This window comes from Labrus mixtus, chromosome 9 (genome assembly GCF_963584025.1).
Source record: "Labrus mixtus chromosome 9, fLabMix1.1, whole genome shotgun sequence".
In the NCBI taxonomy this organism is placed as follows: Eukaryota; Metazoa; Chordata; class Actinopteri; order Labriformes; family Labridae; genus Labrus; species Labrus mixtus.
The window spans coordinates 25,753,816-25,771,363 of record NC_083620.1 but is presented as its reverse complement, the minus strand read 5'-3'; the positions used below and the strand labels follow the sequence as shown (position 1 = coordinate 25,771,363).

The following is a 17,548-nucleotide window of genomic DNA, read 5'->3' as shown; positions in this document are numbered from 1 at the left end:
TAATGACATAAAAAGTCAAAATAATGACATAAAAAGTTGAAATTATGAGACTTTATTATTTTCATTTTTATTTATTTTTTACTGGCGGAAATGGGCTTCCATACTTAATTGTAACTCCTTTCGTTTAAAATTGACTGCTGTAGGTTATGTGCCTCCACAAAGTACGCAACATGCAGACATCCTGTTCTATTTGCTAATATTGTGTTTTTTACTCATATTGTGTGTTTGGATAACCTGCTGCTGTAACGCCACAATTTCCCAGTTTGGGATCAATAAAGTAATTCTATTCTATTCTATTCTATACAATTAACGTCAATAAAAACTGTAGTTCAGACACGATGCTTCACCTGGGCCAGCTGTGGCTGAAACACCTGGCTCCGGTTTCAACAGCAGAGTGAGCCAGAGGGGCTGGACTCTGAGCCAAAATAACTCCACTCAGTTCGCTGTTATGACTAAATGTCTGGAGCAAGCGACGCCAGACAGAAGCACGGACTAAGCAACCCGACTTCAGGAAGGAACAAGAAGCTTTAAACGGGGATTTTTGGGACAGCGGAACAAAAGAGGCTCTCATTAATTTGAGGTAAGGATTTATTTAAGTCCCGTAGCGTGTAAGACATTACGCAGAGAGGGCTGACGATGGCTTGTTGTATCGTAAAGGTGTGTGCGTTTCGTAGCTCAAATGGAAGTAGGCTACACAGTCATGAAAAGAACTTCTCTATTGAAAAGTTATTTCGGTGGTTTTCTCGTCCATTGTGAGGCGCCTTGAATGCGAGGAGGAGCTTGCTCTCAAACTAATGAAAATCAGATGTTACCATTCCTGCCTGGCATGCCTCACAGTCTACAACCAAAAAAAGAAAGCTTAAGAGAAGGCTGCTGGACATTGATGTATGATGTGGCTTAGTCTGAAATGCAGCCGGCACAGCATCTTCATAAGTAACTTTAAAATCAGTCTTAAAGCCGAGGCTATACTTTATAAAAAAAAGTTCTCTATGGCCTTTTTGGGAAGTTTTGTGACTTCAGCAGAAGTGATTTAAATAGTGATTTTACCTGACTCAATGCTACTTCTGTAATATTATTATTTGAGGTTCACCACATTGTTAGTACATGAATGCTGTTGGTAATTACAAGTGTAACCACGAAAAGAAAAATCAATCATAATTGGTTCATCGTGAATTTTATGTTTACCTAGAATTTAAATGTCTCAGTTTTCTATTACCTTACTGGCAGGGTTGATCACAAAACAATTGCAATCCATCCAAACCTTCCTGTCAGAGTAGGATTTAAATGGCATTTATCCAACATGTGTGCTACACTGGGTCTTAGTGAAAACCAGCCGGTCCACATTTTGTTATGCACTTGCTGTAACCTGTTGAGTTAAGAGTTGTACATACTGTCACCAGCGTTGACGTCCTTCTATGCGATTAAATACATGCATGTAAGCAGATGTTAAGTATTTGTCACCTCTTGTTTATGACCCTGCTTTGCAACTCCACATTCAGCATGACACGCTGTAGGTATTAGATGGGGCATGAATGCCTGTTATGTTGTGCACCGCTGAGAGATTCCTGAGTCACATGCTGCGGAGAACAGTGTCGCACTAGAAGTAGAAGATAGCTGGCAAAGTGTTAGAAGTAATGATGCCAAAGGAGAGCCTGCAGCATCAAGAACCAAATGGAGGATGATGATTGTATTGTGCAGGGATTAGTTGTCATGATCATATCGTTTAAGTTGATACATAGTTTATATACCCTTGGTGTCTACAGAGATAGGTTGTTATCCTCAGCTTAGGAGGATCAATAGAGCTGCATTGTTCAAGGCTGCTGTCTTTGGCACCGACAACTGCTTTGATGAAAATAATGTGTTGTGTGTTTGTGTGTGTGTGTGTGTGTGTGTGTGTGTGTGTGTGTGTGTGTGTGTGTGTTTGTGTGTGTGTGTGTGTGTGTACGTGCATGTGCATGTGTCATCTTGCACACACGCGCATCCCTTTGTGTCTATGTAGGTAGAAAGGGTAAGCATTTCAATGACTAACTAGGTCATGGGAGTGGGTGTAAGTATTATTAAAAAAAATGTTTTGGGTGGAGTGTTTCTTTTGGTGAAGTGTAGATGTTGAAACCTGGAAGTATAGAAGACGTGATTAATCTGAGGACAAATATGTCGACACAAAATTCATTAAAAAAAAAAAAACAAGTTTAACTCAACAGCTCATGAAGCTCATGAGAGGAAATCAGCAATGTTTATTTTCCAATGACAGTTGTTAATAGCTTTATAATCTTCCCCAAAATCTAAGGTGATTTATCGTGAATAAACTTTTTAGAACAAAGTCTTCTTGCAGATCAAACTATAAATTCAGCAGGTGATCTTCTTTCTAGAAAACAGTCACACGGAGTGTCAAAGTTTCATGCAGGGATAACACGATACCAATACCTCCTGCATGTGTTTGCACAACAAATCATGGTCGTAAGCTCCTGTCAGAAGAACCAAAAATGCCAACATCCCAAAATTTCAACACACGAGATATTGGCTCGCCAAAGTCAACATTACTCAGGATGTTTTCTTTGACTCAATATTTCTGGCATGAAAATGAAATAAAGGACTTTCTAATAATGATTTCCTGGATATTTTAATTCAAGTGGAAAGAAAACAAATTTGAAAAGATAAGGTTAAGATTAAGATAGAAAAGCGAGGTTTATTTATTTTTTCACTGGAGTGTATCCTAGAAGCACTAATGGGTAAGTCTCTGCGGGATTGGTAGGAGGCTTTTCACTCGTAGGACACAATTTAGTTTGTGTAGTCTGCATGATGACATTCAGTCAGACTTAGGTTTTTAGGTTTCCAAGGGGAAATAATAAAGGAAGCTACACAGGGAGGCGTTTTGTAGTGTCAAAGGAATTTCTCTTATCATTCAGTCTCAGCCAAGTTCCCGAACAAGAGTGAACAGAGACAAAGCCCCAAAGGATTAGGAAGGATACGAAGGAGAGAACAATAACAGTGAAACAGGAGGGAAATGGAAATGAATGGATGCATACTGGAGGAGTTCAACAGAAACTGGGAGTTGGATAGATGTGTAATCAGAAATTGTAGGTGAGTTATATGAAGGGGAAGTCTGTTTGTCTAAGTCAGACACACCCGTGCATATGCAAAAAACTAACAATTGTGTTTAACACTTCAATTTCAACTTCTATCTTCCCACCAGGTCTTTCCCTCTTCTGGGTTTCTTTTAACAAAGTTTTCGACTACCCACATTTCCAATGTGAAGAGGTAGCTAGTAGTTTGTCTTAGGTTCTCCCTTGTGATTTTACTGTCTGGGCTTTACCTGTTCAGAGACCTGTAATTGCTGTTTGAACCAGCTGACAATGTAATCAAAGTTTAGCAGAGGAAGTGGAAAAAAGAAAGGGAAGGGTTTTCCAAGAATCTAACCACAGTTATAGGCAAGATCAGAGAGGCTAGAATATAGAGGACAGTATACATTATACAGCTGCAGTGGCCACAAGCTGTCATGCCACTCTCAGATGATTAATGTCTCAGCGTTACAGCACTTAAAGATGAACACCCCTCGAAACTGGGTGTGCTCTTTGGGAAGCAACTGTTGCAACACTTGGTACTCTTTGTTTTAGCTTACTGGGTACTGGCTATTCCCAAAACACATTTACTCACTATGCTTCTCCTTCTGTTCTTGAAACCTTCAGTCTGTGCTGTTTAGTTTACCTCGATCTCTTTGCACAGTGATAAAATGTCATGATATGACAAGCACAGGAAGATAAGATGCAAATGGTCGTCAAAGCCTGTCATGATAAAAAAAAGTACACAAGGAGATTATTTAAAGACCCTGCGAGGAGTTTGTAGCTGGTTATTAAACCGACTGAAGTCATTTCTGCTGCCTCTTTATGAGCTACAAAAGCAAACAAGACCGTCAGGGACAAGATTTATTATTCATATCGTCATTTCTAATGTCTGTAAATGAAGGGTAGGTGTCAGATGAAGGTAATTTAGACGCTGCAGAAACAGCTTTTACAATTTCTGAAGCAAAGATTCACAGTCAGGGAAACATTGGACTGTTAAAAGAAAGCAGAATGAGATTTTCTAAACTAAACAAAAGTTTGGACGAGATCAGCCGGGAGAGAGAGAGAGAGAGAGAGAGAGAGAATGGGTACCACTTTGTCCACAGGGGGCGCTGAAATGGACAGAAACTGAACATTTCTCACAGGAGCTTTAAAGAACATTGCATGAAAGATGTTAAGACTGAAAAAGGAATGCTTTAAGTTATGTGCTCATAAAACAGTTCTGTTGTTTTCCTCATGCTTAACGTCAGATGAACTCAATATGGCAAGAACAGAGATTACAATAAAAGTCATAAACAAGCATATTTAACAATTAAATCTAATAGAAAATAAAGTATTATTGGATTCTGAGGGTCAACAAAAGTCTGCAAGTAATGATAGGGTAAAACAAACTATAATCAGCAAAGAGAAAACAGGGGGCGTGTACCACAAAGAATGCAGTAAAACAGAGAAGACATGGGGTGAACGAATTGCTGGGAGGGAAGGAAGGGAAGCGTTCAGGGAGTGAGTGACGACCTGACCTTTGTGAGTCAGTGAGAGTGTAATCTGTGTGTGTGTGTGTTTGTGTGAGACACACACTCTTGACAGAGATAAGCGTCCCAGGCTGTGTGTGAGTTGAATGCCTCACTGGGAGGAGTAGCGAGGAATGTGAGTCTGTTACCAGGCCTGATTGAGACACAAACTGTTCCAGTACACAGCACAGCACTCATTATTATCTGACTGAGCTGCACTCTTCAGTTTGATGACCTTATATGACACATGCTTTCTTCGATTGCCCGGGCTAATGTTCTACTTGTGTATGGAGTTAATGTGCTATCTGAGAGGGATGTTCTCACCAAAGTTTTAAAGCTGCATATTTGAAGTAGTTGTTGTATTTCTTCGAGCACAGTCAACATAGATTTATTTTAATCCTGTAAAGAAATAAACAATAATCTTGGACATATAAACCTACAAGAGCTAACCCTTGAAATGGAAATCATACTTTCCTAACGACAACTATTCGTCTTGCAGTGGCCTCTAGCTTCTTGTCTTGTTTTTTATTTCTTTCGATTTGATCAAATTAAGAAAGAGGACAGCTTTGGGATTGTTTTCACTGTTTAGTGCATCCAACAAAGAAACGTTGCTCTTGAAAATGGGGGAACAAGATCACGTAGTGAAGGCTTGTAAAGCACATGGGCTTAGGAAAACAATACATTAGAGTCATTTATTTGAATACGAAGCCTTTTAATCTAATAAAAAACAAACAATGAAGAATGTAGGAGTCGCTGTAGTTTGGGTTTTGAAGTTGGAAGTGCTCCACTTTGCACACAGCAGGTTGAATCATCAGTGACAGTGGATTCCTTGTTTTCCACAGGCCGGGAAACTGACCTCACTTTATGCCCGTCTGTGTAAATATGCGTGCATGGGCTATGTTTGTCAAACTAGGGCAGGACTTTGAATACTGGTCAGGTGTGTCAGGATGGCTGAATACACTTGGATGACCATATGGGTTTTCACTATAATTTTGTAGCCCAAACGTCTGCTGTAATATTCAAATAATATAATGTGTTTGGACTAACATGGAATTCATCTTATCCAGTTTTATACAAGGGTCATATATGAGGTTTTCAACACTACTAAGATGTAACAGTAGAAGAGAAAGAATTAACTAATTAAGAAGTAACATGTAGTGCATTGGGTGTGTTGAGACGATGCCCGTGGGTAAGCTTTTCATTTCTTTCTTTGTTTCTTTGTAGGGAATAATCAGACGGGGAAATCAATCAAGTTGATGGTTATTTTAAGATCTCTTTAAATTTAATTTGACTTCTACTCAAAATGCCCTTACTTAGTGTTAATAACTCATTTGTAAAAATCCTACAAAGTTGATATTTCAAAATGTTTGACAGCTGTGAGTGGCTGTTAGATTTAGTTTTTGTTAATAAAGAATCATTTTTGCATGCAATGCCTGTGCAGGTTGTTGTTTATCTAGGGCATGCTAATTCAAAGCTTGATCTGGACTTGGTTTTTAGATGAATTTGCATGCATGCATTTCAGTAGTTTTAAAGGCACGCTGGGAGTCTTTGGCCTTTGCAAATTTGAGTTGCTTATGCATCCAGTCTTGACTTAGTTGATCTGTTATGCAAGGCTGTCTGGAAATTGAGTTAAATCTGTTAGTCAATTAGTTTCTCTTGTCTATCTGTCTGTCTGAAACAGGCTTTAACCACACCAGTGAGAACACCTGGCCCCACAGATAATACAGTTGAGTCAGCAAGCTTTTCTGAAATGGGCCTCAAAAGCTGTGATGTCACTGAGTGGTGTGATCCTTGCCATAAATCATTCAAGTATTGCCAACAAATATCCAAAGTATGAGGAAAGAATAGCTTGTTTAAACATGTAGGGTTGTGTGGCGTCTCTCTGCCTGATAGCCCGAGGTCTGAGAACGAGTTTGAAGCGAGCAGCAAGTCAGAGTTCTCAGTTTGAATCTACGGCGTGTCTTGTTTTGTGGCATCAAACTACGAGTGACAGATTTATAAGAGCAGAAAGCAGAACCCTGCTCATGCAAATCTCTCTGTGCCTCTGCTTGAGTCATGGAGTTGATCATGCCAATGCCCATGTTATGCATAAAGTGCTGGAAAGGAATCCATCGCAAAAGAAAAATGTTGTTGTTGTTGATGAAGTTGTCTGTTCTACTTTTCAGGAGCCCAACCCTGACACCTTGCAGCCATGAGTTCTCAGTCGAGCTTTGGCACCAGTTTGATGTGTGAGTTTCCTTATATCCTTAATTTGTCTTTTTTCTTCTCATTGTATAATCGTGCACATGGGAGTTTTATCATTTGCTAACCGCCTGTGGTGTTTTTATGGTTCATATTCAGTCCAGGCTATGAATGATGACCTGAATGCATCAATGGCAACAGCTGATGAGTTGTCCAAAGAGTTCAACTCCCTGATGAGTGAGGCCTCATCCAGCGACAACAGAATGTCTGCACCTCAAGTATGCACACGCCCATCCGCACACACACACACACACACACACACACACACACACACACACACACACACACACACACACACACACACACACACGAAAAAAAACACTCAGAATGGCACACAGTTCAGACGAGACGGAAAAGATGTTGATGTGGAATCACACAAAAGTGCAACTTTTAGCCTCCTCTGCTAACTCTTAATATGTGAAGGTGCCTCTCTTAGCCACCACACCGTAAGCAGTGGAGTTTATTTTTGATGCAGTTATGTTACACAACTAAACACACTTAATTGCACAGGTGAATCGTACTGTACTGGAAAGTGCAATTTAAACACACTTATGCTGTCAAGAAATAAAATGACCATGTTGCTAATATTTTAACAACAACATGACGAAAGTCTCATCAACAACAAAACATCAAAATAAGCATTGTTCTTGTATTTTATTATCTGAAACAATGTAGTAATTCTACTTCACAGCACAGAAGTATAATTATTCTGTACAATGTACAATTTTGTCTTTAGACCAGCTCTACAATCTCCAGCGAGATGCCTATGTCCAGCACCTCTAGCTACACCAGAGACTCAAGTGGCAGTAATGGCAGCTCCAGCTCTTTCCCGTTCTCCCCGAGCTCAACAACCTTCAATCCCCCCGACTTGGTCTTCTCCAGCAATAAGAGCGTGCCATCCAACCCTGTCTTCTCCTCCAGCTCTCTTTCATCCCCCAACATCCACAGACACTCTCCGCTTCCCCGAACTGGATCAGAGAGCTACTCGTACAGCCAGCTAAGTCCCAAACATTCCCCTCATACCCGGAGACGTAATTCCCCCTCGCGTTACGACAGAAGCCCACGAGGCTCAATAAGCTACGCTGAAAGAAGTCCATCCCCGAACCGCGCAGCTGTGTCTCTCGATCAGTCACCACGGTCAGCCCCATTCCATGGCCCCCCAAACCTACTGAGCCCTTATGAGAGCGGCCAGATGGGCCGCAGGTCACCTCGGCGGGACAGAAGCCCCTCTCCTCTGTCCTTCAATCAAATATCCAACACACTGCCTCGAAATGTTGGCGGCTTTAGGACAATTGGTAAGTTATTGTAGTTTAAACATTGATCCATACACCCATCCATACCCTGTTTACTCTCTGTTTGATGTTATGTTGTGCTCTTACTGTAGAACGTATCTGAATCTGTGAACATTAATATCCCTTTTGGACCAGTTAAGCCCAGCTTTGATACTTAATTATTGGATTAAACCCACCAGATTTAAATCATTTTGAGTTGACATTACAAGCAACGTGGGAAACTTCCTCAAAGATTGGTACATAGTGTGTGAAAGAAATATTAACCCAGTATATAAAAGGGCTTTTTCACAATTTTTACAGTATTACCTGCATTGTTAAGATTTATGAAGAAGGGTTACTTTGACCAACAAAGGGATGCATGTTTCAGTCATTGATCGGTGTAGTGCTGCATGCGCTTCAGGCTTGTATTCAACTTTTTAGATTGCACCACTTTGGCAGAGCTGAACTGGCAAATAAAATCTATAAAAAATAAAATCTAAAAGTTGTTCCCGGGGGGGATATCGACTGATCACTAAGAGTCCCTCATGTTCTGAAATAGAGACATTTATATAAGCTTATAGAAACTATAAGACACAACCAAATAAGAAATAGAGTATTTATATTAATAAAATCAAAATTGGAAAATATATAAAATATGCATCATAATGCAATGTTATAGGAATTATATAATATATAACTACTGTATACAGTTAGAATGCAGCAGTAAATGGCAATGGTATGCCAAAGTAAAGCACTTTTGAGTTATTACAAAGAGTAAGTGTTGTTATATGACATTGGACATTTTTTTTTATGAGGCTGAAAAGTGTGGGAAATTATTTTAAATGACTACAAACTACACTGTTACCCCGTGCTCTGTGTCACTCTGCCCACAAAATAATTAAATCATTTAGTGTTTAATGTCAAAGTATTCTTGCAGAGATTCTTGAACCGTACAAATATATGACTTCTTTTTTCCCAAGCTCACTTTGTTCCTCTGTCTGACACTCAATGTTTTCATGTGCTTGCTTTTTGTGCTATTTGATCTCCCTATCTCTTTCTCAATTCCTCCTCTATCGGCGTCTCTCAGATGAGGGTGTGAAGCGTCAGAAGAGCCCTGGCAAGTGGAATGAGACAGATCTGGACATGTCCTACGACAAGAAACCGCACCACACCTATGACAGTTGGTTAATTTCTGCTTTCTGTCGTAATTCCTCACTTTTATTTTGCCTGTAGTCCAAAAAAAAAGTAGCAACAACACCTACATGGAACTGGCACTATTCCTTTACATAATCGAGTCTCTGTTTTCTAAATTAACACTTACCTGTTTCAGAGACAGAGTGGCTACGGCAGTCTGTGCCAAACAGCAGCTGGAAAGAGTCCAACCTTGATGGCCCTCCTCCAGCCTCCAGCCTTAAAAAGGTCCGTGTCTATGTTGGCTTTGAATAGGTACAGTGATTGGTGGGGGGTTTTTTTATGGCTTACTCTGCGGCCCCTAACTGTTCTTCTTAGTTACAAACCTGATTTCAGAAGTGTTTGGCCATTCCCTTGTATTCTTGCAAACCCACATATCCATGGTTTGGGAGTTACTCCATATCCCCTTGCGTTGTATCTCAAAGACAGGAACAGGATGAATTGCTTCACAGAACATAGGTGTGAATGTGTAGGTGACACACCTATCCTTAGCTGGGACAGAAATCCATCATAACTGGCAAAGCAAGCCGTGTCACTGGCTTGTTCATATAAGTTGTGTCAATTAAAACAAGCTAAAGTAGATAATTACAATTCCTTCAGATTAAACCGTCATCTGACGTGGCAGGTAGATGTTGCCACTAATGAATTATTCTTTTCTTTCCTTCACAGGATCCTCGTTCTAAACCCCTCCAGTATGCGAATGCTTCTCTCCCCCGCAACATACGTATAGCAGTACCCCCAGATGTTTCATCCCCAACCCACTCCCCTTACCACCCCCAGCCCATCATTTCCCGCATTTCTATTCCCCCAACTCCTACTGCATCCCGCCAGCGCAAGCCTATACCCCTCTCCGTCATCATGCGTCTTCAAAACCCTCGCTGGGTAGCGATGGCAACCCGCCACCCTGGAAACCTTGGAGGAGTAGGTGACATGGGTCCTTACCAACCAGCTGTACCTTTCCCCAGGGAATTCTTCCACCAACCTGTGGTTCAGCCACTGCAACACCCTCCTGAGCTGAGACAGCCCACAATATACAGCGATGGTATAACACATTTGAGATCAGACCCACTGAAATTCAATATATTCACAAGATCTGTGTTAGACTTTGTATTAAATATGTGGTTTGGTTTTAATCATTGCAGCGCTGAACCCAGGTGACATAGACGCGGAGATAGAGCGCCTGGACTTTGTCCAACACATGTCTGCGATTCAGGAGGATGATAACACGCCAGAGGGCAGCGCAGAGGTCAATCAGAGTGCGGCCAAAGCTCCTCGGCCCCTCAGCCCCACCAGGCTGCAACCAGTGGTGGCTCCCGAGGCCCAGAGCCAGGTGGTCGCCGACGTTGAAGAGCTGCTCCGCATCCGGGGAGAAATCCCTCGAGCCCTGAAGAGACGAGGCTCCATGGATCAGCCGGGGTCTCTGAAGAAGGCCTCTCATTACCAACCGAACCAGTACAAGAATCTCATCGACAAGCTTTTTCGCAGGAAGGAACGAAAACAGAGGGGGGAGCGTGGCAGCGAGACCAGCAGCTCCTCAGATGAGGAGGATTGTGCCATGCCTCCTGCGCCTCCACCTACATCTCATAGTTCGCGTATCCCCCTTGACTACAAAGTAAGAACTGGGTTTAAAGAATGTTACAAAAAAATCATTCATTTATATCATTAAGAAAGTTTTTTTTTAATGCACCAAATATTTCAAGATACAGTAAATCACCTATGGATGAAATAATGGGATGTTAAAATGATGGAATGTATTCATGATGTATCACGTATCCTGTTTCCTGTTTGTCCCTTCAGAGCTATCATTCCATTCTGCGGCGGGCCAGTAGGGAGCGCAAAGGTTCTGGGAAAAGAGCTCGACTCAGCCCACTTGTTCTGGTGCTGGACGGAGCCTTGGTCGGAGAACTGGAAACAGTGCAGAGGGCCGTGCAGGAGGTGTGTGTGTGTGTCTACTGATGCAATCCAATCATACATATGTACACACACACGTACATACATCTACTACTCCTACTGCTACTTTGCTGCGAAAACAAATGACACCTTCTTTTACGACATCTATCTATCTATCTGTCTGGGGCTAAAGGTGCTCCTGATAGTAGATTTCTAAGACTGATAAAGAAGATAAAGCCAGTAACAACAGACAGACTTGGACTGGAAAACTTAATATTCCATCACATTTTCTTGTAGTGTTACTGTTTAAAGTTTTTATATGTGATTATTCACACTTAAATATAAATCAAGTATATCCTCTGAAAATAACTCTGTGAGTCATGACTGTCTACAATGGGTGTAACACCCGAGTCCCACTGTCTGTGATGTTTTCAGAGTTTTCAGAGTCCTATCTTCACTTTGTTTACATCGCCAGGACGGCCGGCTGACTCCTCCCCTCGTTTATAAAAGTTGTTTAATTGAGGGACTAGAGAAAAGAAGAATAACATACTGTACTCACTGCTTAACTGTGTTTCTAGATCACGCTCATTTCAGGTAAATTTACATGCAGTGTGAAGATACGAGCATAATAAAGATCGCTAGCATTAGCATGCTAACACAACAATGCAGCGTGAGTTGTTTTGGTTTCATGCTGGTGCTCAAGGGCGACATCTGCTGGATCAAAAAAAATCACATATAAAAGCCTTTAAGAATAAAAAAGTACATGAAAACGCTCATGAATTAACAGGTAAAATGTTTTCCATAGATGATCGACCCTAGCCAGCCCAATGATGAAGGAATCACTGCCCTTCACAATGCCATCTGCGGAGGCCATTACAATGTGGTGGATTTCCTGGTTCGCATTGGAGCCAATGTCAGCGCACCAGACAGTCACGGCTGGTAAATATTTGCTTATTCTTTTCCACCAGTAAACTGTCCAGCAGTGTTTGGCCTCCATTGAAGGTTTTGTGATACTCAGTTCATACATATGTCATGTTAAGATTGCATAGAGGATGATTGTGTCATAATGTTGTATTAATATGTAACCAGTAATCTCGATTCTTTCATGTATTTACTTACTGGCATTTCTCATGCACAACAGGACCCCTCTGCACTGCGCAGCCTCTTGTAACGACCGTCCTCTGTGTGAGTTTTTGGTGAGGAATGGAGCTGCTGTCATGGCGATGACGGAGAGCGACAGTGCCACCGCCTCCCAGAAGTGTGATCCTTACGCTGTTGGATACGAAGAGTGTGAGAGCTTCCTGAGCGGTAAGACGGTTACAGCTACATTTAAGCTCTCCCTGTGACACTGCACTATGCGTGAGCTTGGTTTCCTGTCATTCAAGCGAGAAAAAAAAATATGGCCTTGCTTTAACTTCAATTGGTTGATTAGGCCATGAACTCAAAAACCATGAGCTCTTCAATTGGTAGGATCTACAGACACGATATTGCCCACCTGAACTTCATTCTAAATTTCTGTGAAATGAAGGCTCCTGATTAGGAAATTCAACTCTTGGAAACGAGACTCCCTGTCAGCAGTTATGCCGGTTACCCATGACTACCGGTATCTCAGGGTTTTTCCACAGGGACTTTAGACATTTTTTCACTGGCAGGTTTTGAAGTTAAATAAACAACAGTGCTAACGGTTGAAGGAGAAATACAGATGAAGTGTTCAAGCCTAAACTTGTTTTAAAGTCTTTATATGTGATTTTTCACACTTAAATATAATAGAAAGTATATCCTCTGAAAATAACTCTGTGAGTCATGGCTGTCTACAATGGGTGTAACACCCGAGTCCCACTGTCTGTGATGCTTTCAGAGTTTTCAGAGTCCTATCTTCACTTTGTTTACATCGCCAGGACGGCCGGCTGACTCCTCCCCTCGTGTATAAAAGTTGTTTAATTGAGGGACTAGAGAAAAGAAGAATAACATACTGTACTCACTGCTTAACTGTGTTTCTAGATCACGCTCATTTCAGGTAAATTTACATGCAGTGTGAAGATACGAGCATAATAAAGATCGCTAGCATTAGCATGCTAACACAACAATGCAGCGCGAGTTGTTTTGGTTTCATGCTGGTGCTCAAGGGCGACATCTGCCGGATTAAAAAATCACATATAAAGCCTTTAATGCAGAAAATGTAAAGCATGCATACACTGTATGTAATAATTGTTTTTTTGAATACCAGGTGTGGAGGAGGCCATGGGGGTGGAGAACAGCGGGGTGTTGTATGCTCTGTGGAACTACCCGGCTCAGGCAGCCGATGAGCTGAGTTTCAGAGATGGAGACATGGTCACCATCCTGCAGAAAGCTGAGGGCTCGAATTGGTGGTGGGCCTCACTCTGTGGCAGGGAAGGCTTTGTACCAAACAATTACTTTGGGGTAAGAAACCAATTTTAAACAAAGAGTTAAAACAATTCAAATCCTGATTCAACTGCATTGCATGGAAAAAAAACAACAACATTTTTTCTTCTTCTTGTTTTGTTCTTTTTGCAGCTTTTTCCAAAGACTCGGCCAAAATCTCTCTGCTAAGTCGCCTTTTGATGGAACAACGTCAGCGCAGAGGACCGTCTGAAAAGCTGTGCGTTACAGCTTCACACTGCTTTTGAGAGAACGGTGTCTGTGTGATTATGAAAGCCTGCATCGCTGTAGCACATGAGAAATGTTTCTGATATGTCCGGCAAGGAGAGTTGAAGGAGAAGTCGCAGTATTCAATTTGTTCTCACTGACATGACAAGTGTCTGTAGAAGACGTATTTTGTGCTGGTTCTGCTGTATGATATTTTTCCTCGTTCCGCTACAGTTTTGTACTCTGCTAAACATTTCTGTCCAGCAATGCCCGTCTAACCAAAATCTAAAACAGGTCATATCTCAGCTGTGTACATTACTGACTCATTTGATGGTTTTTAATCAGCATGCATTCAGTGCATGTAGATGTTTAGTCCACTCACCACACTCATCACAATGTAGCTTTACAATATACTAGATAGGTTTGTTTAGTTTAGAAAAAGGGCTGCTTAAACAAGATACTCACTACAGGAACAGCGATTTCAGCTTCTACAACAGAGACATTAAAAACGGTTTAACTAAAGGTCAATGATCAGGATTCGTTAGAGATCTTTTAATCACATTGGATGCATTTTCTTCAACATATTGAATTTATGTTTTTCAGCAAACAGTTTGCGTTGAAATGTTGCTTGCTCTTTGTCTTCACACTTAAAGGAACTATTGTTTGAAGCAACTATTTCTCACCACAGCTGATCCTTATAAAAACGACATTCTAAGGGCTGAATATTAATTTTAAACGTTGGTGTATAATATTTTTCAGTTTGTGGCTGTAGATTTTTTACATAATAGTTAAAGCAGCTTTTGAAGAAACCTGATAGCCCCTGGCTGGTTCCCACTTGGCCCCAGTCTTACACAGAGTGTAGGTCCGTCATGCTGCCTATATGAATTAATATCTTTTTTAGGAGAACTTTTAATCACAAAGATACTGGTCTTGTGTGGTTGTTGTTGTTGTGTGTGTGTGTGTGTGTGTGTGTGTGTGTGTGTGTGTTTGTGTATTCACAGAATGAATGATTTGTAATGCATTTGTTTTCATGTGTCAGTTTTCATTGTAACACCTTTGTTTCATTGACTGATGGGTTTCACAGTGCACACATTTTTAGATGTGCAATAAAAACATGAGTCTAATTCTTTGGTTTCCTTTGACATCATTTTTTCATGTGCATGAGTTTGTGGCTTAAATAAGACCGTGAAATGTCCTTTAATGACCAGCAGATGACACTATACAGTCACGTATTTGTTCAACAGCAGCCTAACATCTACATTTGTCAAGTCAAGTAAAGCCACATTTATTTATAAAGCACATTTAAAAACAGCAGCAGCTGACCAAAGTGCTGTACGATGCATTAAGAAACGATATGCAGGAGTTCACAAAATCCTAAAAGAAACGGCCTTTTCAGGACCAGAGGGCGCTAACATGTAAAAATATGTTTTGAGGCAGGACTTAAAAGAGTCAACAGAGGGGGCAGAGCGTAATCTAATGGGGGCTTTGACTGCAAAAGCATGATCACCTCGGATGATCTAAGGGGTCTACATAAAGTGTACTGGCTAAGGAGGTCGATAATGTACAGGGGGGCCAAGCCATTCAAGGCTTTAAAACATTTTTTTCAATAATATCAGCAACTATAAACCAACACATAGTAAAATAGAATTTATTGAGGCTATTTTGACACTCGGTCACTGTGCATCATGCAAATGCTTTCTAAGTACTTGTTTCGTCCTCTTTCAGTTTTTTTTTCCTCATGTACTTTTCAAATTTTCTCTTCTTTTACATCATCGAGCATCACAGCCACTGGCGCATTTTCTGCGATTCTTAATAAATCAATTAGCTGCACTATTATGCACAAGGGTAATTACTAAAAAGAACTACACACTATTAATATTTTTTAATTAAAACTGGCTTAAGCCTTCTGATCTGAAGACTATCTCGTTCCCACTGGTAAAAAGAAAACACCAGCGCCTGTATGCATCATCACAATCCCTGAGGAAGATCACTGTCAACATTGTTTCATGCTGACGGCTCTTTTCTTTTTAATATTTTTTAAAAATATTTTAATTTAATTTAGATTATAAAAGCATGTGAATATGATGAAATGCGTTCACAGTTTACTCACCCACTCTTTGGTGTGTAGCTGTGGAGAACTTAAGCAGTGTTTCAGATTTTCCTGGTAAATAATTCAGATGATATAAGTAGAGTCGACTGTTCACTGGCCTGTGGCAGCATATATAATGTTCTGCTGAAACAGATCTCCTCTAAGCCTCAAGTAGAGGGCCACGGCAAAGAAAAAGAAGCATGCACTTTACTCTTTCTATGATAGGTCTCAGTTATTCATAAAACATTAGGTTCCTTGATCCAACTCAACCTTGAAGGTGAGATCTCATTTACACATAGTTTCATTCAGCGTGGAAATACAATTTCTAAGATTGGATGATTAAAAAAAGTTTCATGGGTAAAATTATTTAAAGAAAAAAAAAGACAGATTTAATTTCTTTCATCAGTAATTTAATAAAGAAATTCTTCAATTGAGATGATTTTGTCAGTGGTTCCAATCATAGGGGTCACAAGATTAATCAGAGGGGGGTCACAACATCATTAAAATGATAAAAGAGATTTGAATATTTCTGCTGATTATCACTTTTTCAATCTTTTCTCTGGCTTTATTTTGTAGTAAGCATTGTTCATGTTAAAAGATTTGAGAACATGACTCTTAATATTCATGTTTTCAAAAACACTATTTAATGCAGTCTAGTTCAGTTCAGTAGTATCTTCTTGTCAGCTTGTCTCGCAAATCTATATTTTGCACAGCTATTGGATTTTACGGCTTAACATTCAGGTTTTCTGTTTTTCTAACCGTTGAGTCTCAAGACACAAATTCACATTTGCTTTGTGTCCATGAGGACACACATTTACAGTCACACTTGAAGCACTTCTCCTTCCTCCCTGTGGGTCTTTGACAGTCTGAGAAGAATTGTATCTGCAGCAGTTTTGTGCTGAGCGTGTTCCTGCTCGAGCAGAATTCATTTGATGCCTCATTGAAAGCCCATTATGGCCAAGATGGAACAAAATGAACTCTTATTGACATGGTCTGCAGCCAGCTGGTTCACAGCGTAGTTACTTGCCCAGTCTGCAGGGTGGTTACACATTTTTATTTTTATCTTATTCTCCTCACTGCATTCAGTTCTGCCTCACTGCCCACCACAAAAAACCCCCGACTACACACTTATACACACAGTGTGGTTTCAGAGAGGCGAGCCATTATCAGGGGGGCAGCCTTTTTTTGGCCCATCATGGTCTGACAATCCCACTTGACACGACAGGCCGTCCCTCAACTGCTGCGGTCAAATAAACACATAAGAGCACTAAGAGCAGAAGGCTTTACAGACATAAAGTAAAAAAACAGGGCTGGGAGGCTGTACAGCGAAATAGGAGGGGGTGGGGGGGGGGGGGGGGGGGGAGCAAAGCAGGAAGGGAAAATTGAATGGAGAGAAATAATGAGTGTGATGGAACATCTTTCTGAGCACAACACACTGTGTGTTCTGTCTGATCAGATACCTGCCAGAAGAATGCAAAGATAATCTATAAACCAGTCGACCATGTCAAATATGCTCCATTATATCTGCCACCACTGACAGCCTGTAGAATAACACACAACTATCTGAAATCTGTTCTGATGGTGACAATAAGGAGGAATATCAATACAAGTGACTATGGGGTAGACATACAGAAACACTCGTATCCATTTCATTCAGGCAGTGTTGCAGTGTTGACGTGGGGTTTACAG

The 17,548-nt window shown here is 40.8% G+C and overlaps 1 protein-coding gene across 1 annotated transcript; it reads left to right on the top strand.

Annotated features, from left to right (window-relative positions):
• Positions 1 to 439: 439 nt before the first annotated feature.
• Positions 440 to 14,896, top strand: ppp1r13l (protein phosphatase 1, regulatory subunit 13 like). Its single transcript, XM_061047107.1, has 13 exons — positions 440 to 580; positions 6,736 to 6,798; positions 6,911 to 7,029; positions 7,548 to 8,106; positions 9,170 to 9,262; positions 9,413 to 9,501; positions 9,943 to 10,315; positions 10,416 to 10,885; positions 11,071 to 11,208; positions 11,969 to 12,102; positions 12,305 to 12,471; positions 13,391 to 13,584; positions 13,699 to 14,896. Exons 2-13 carry the CDS (start codon positions 6,762 to 6,764, stop codon positions 13,732 to 13,734), a joined length of 2,409 nt encoding a protein of 802 aa, XP_060903090.1. The 5' UTR covers positions 440 to 580; positions 6,736 to 6,761; the 3' UTR covers positions 13,735 to 14,896.
• The last annotated feature ends 2,652 nt before the right edge of the window (positions 14,897 to 17,548 follow it).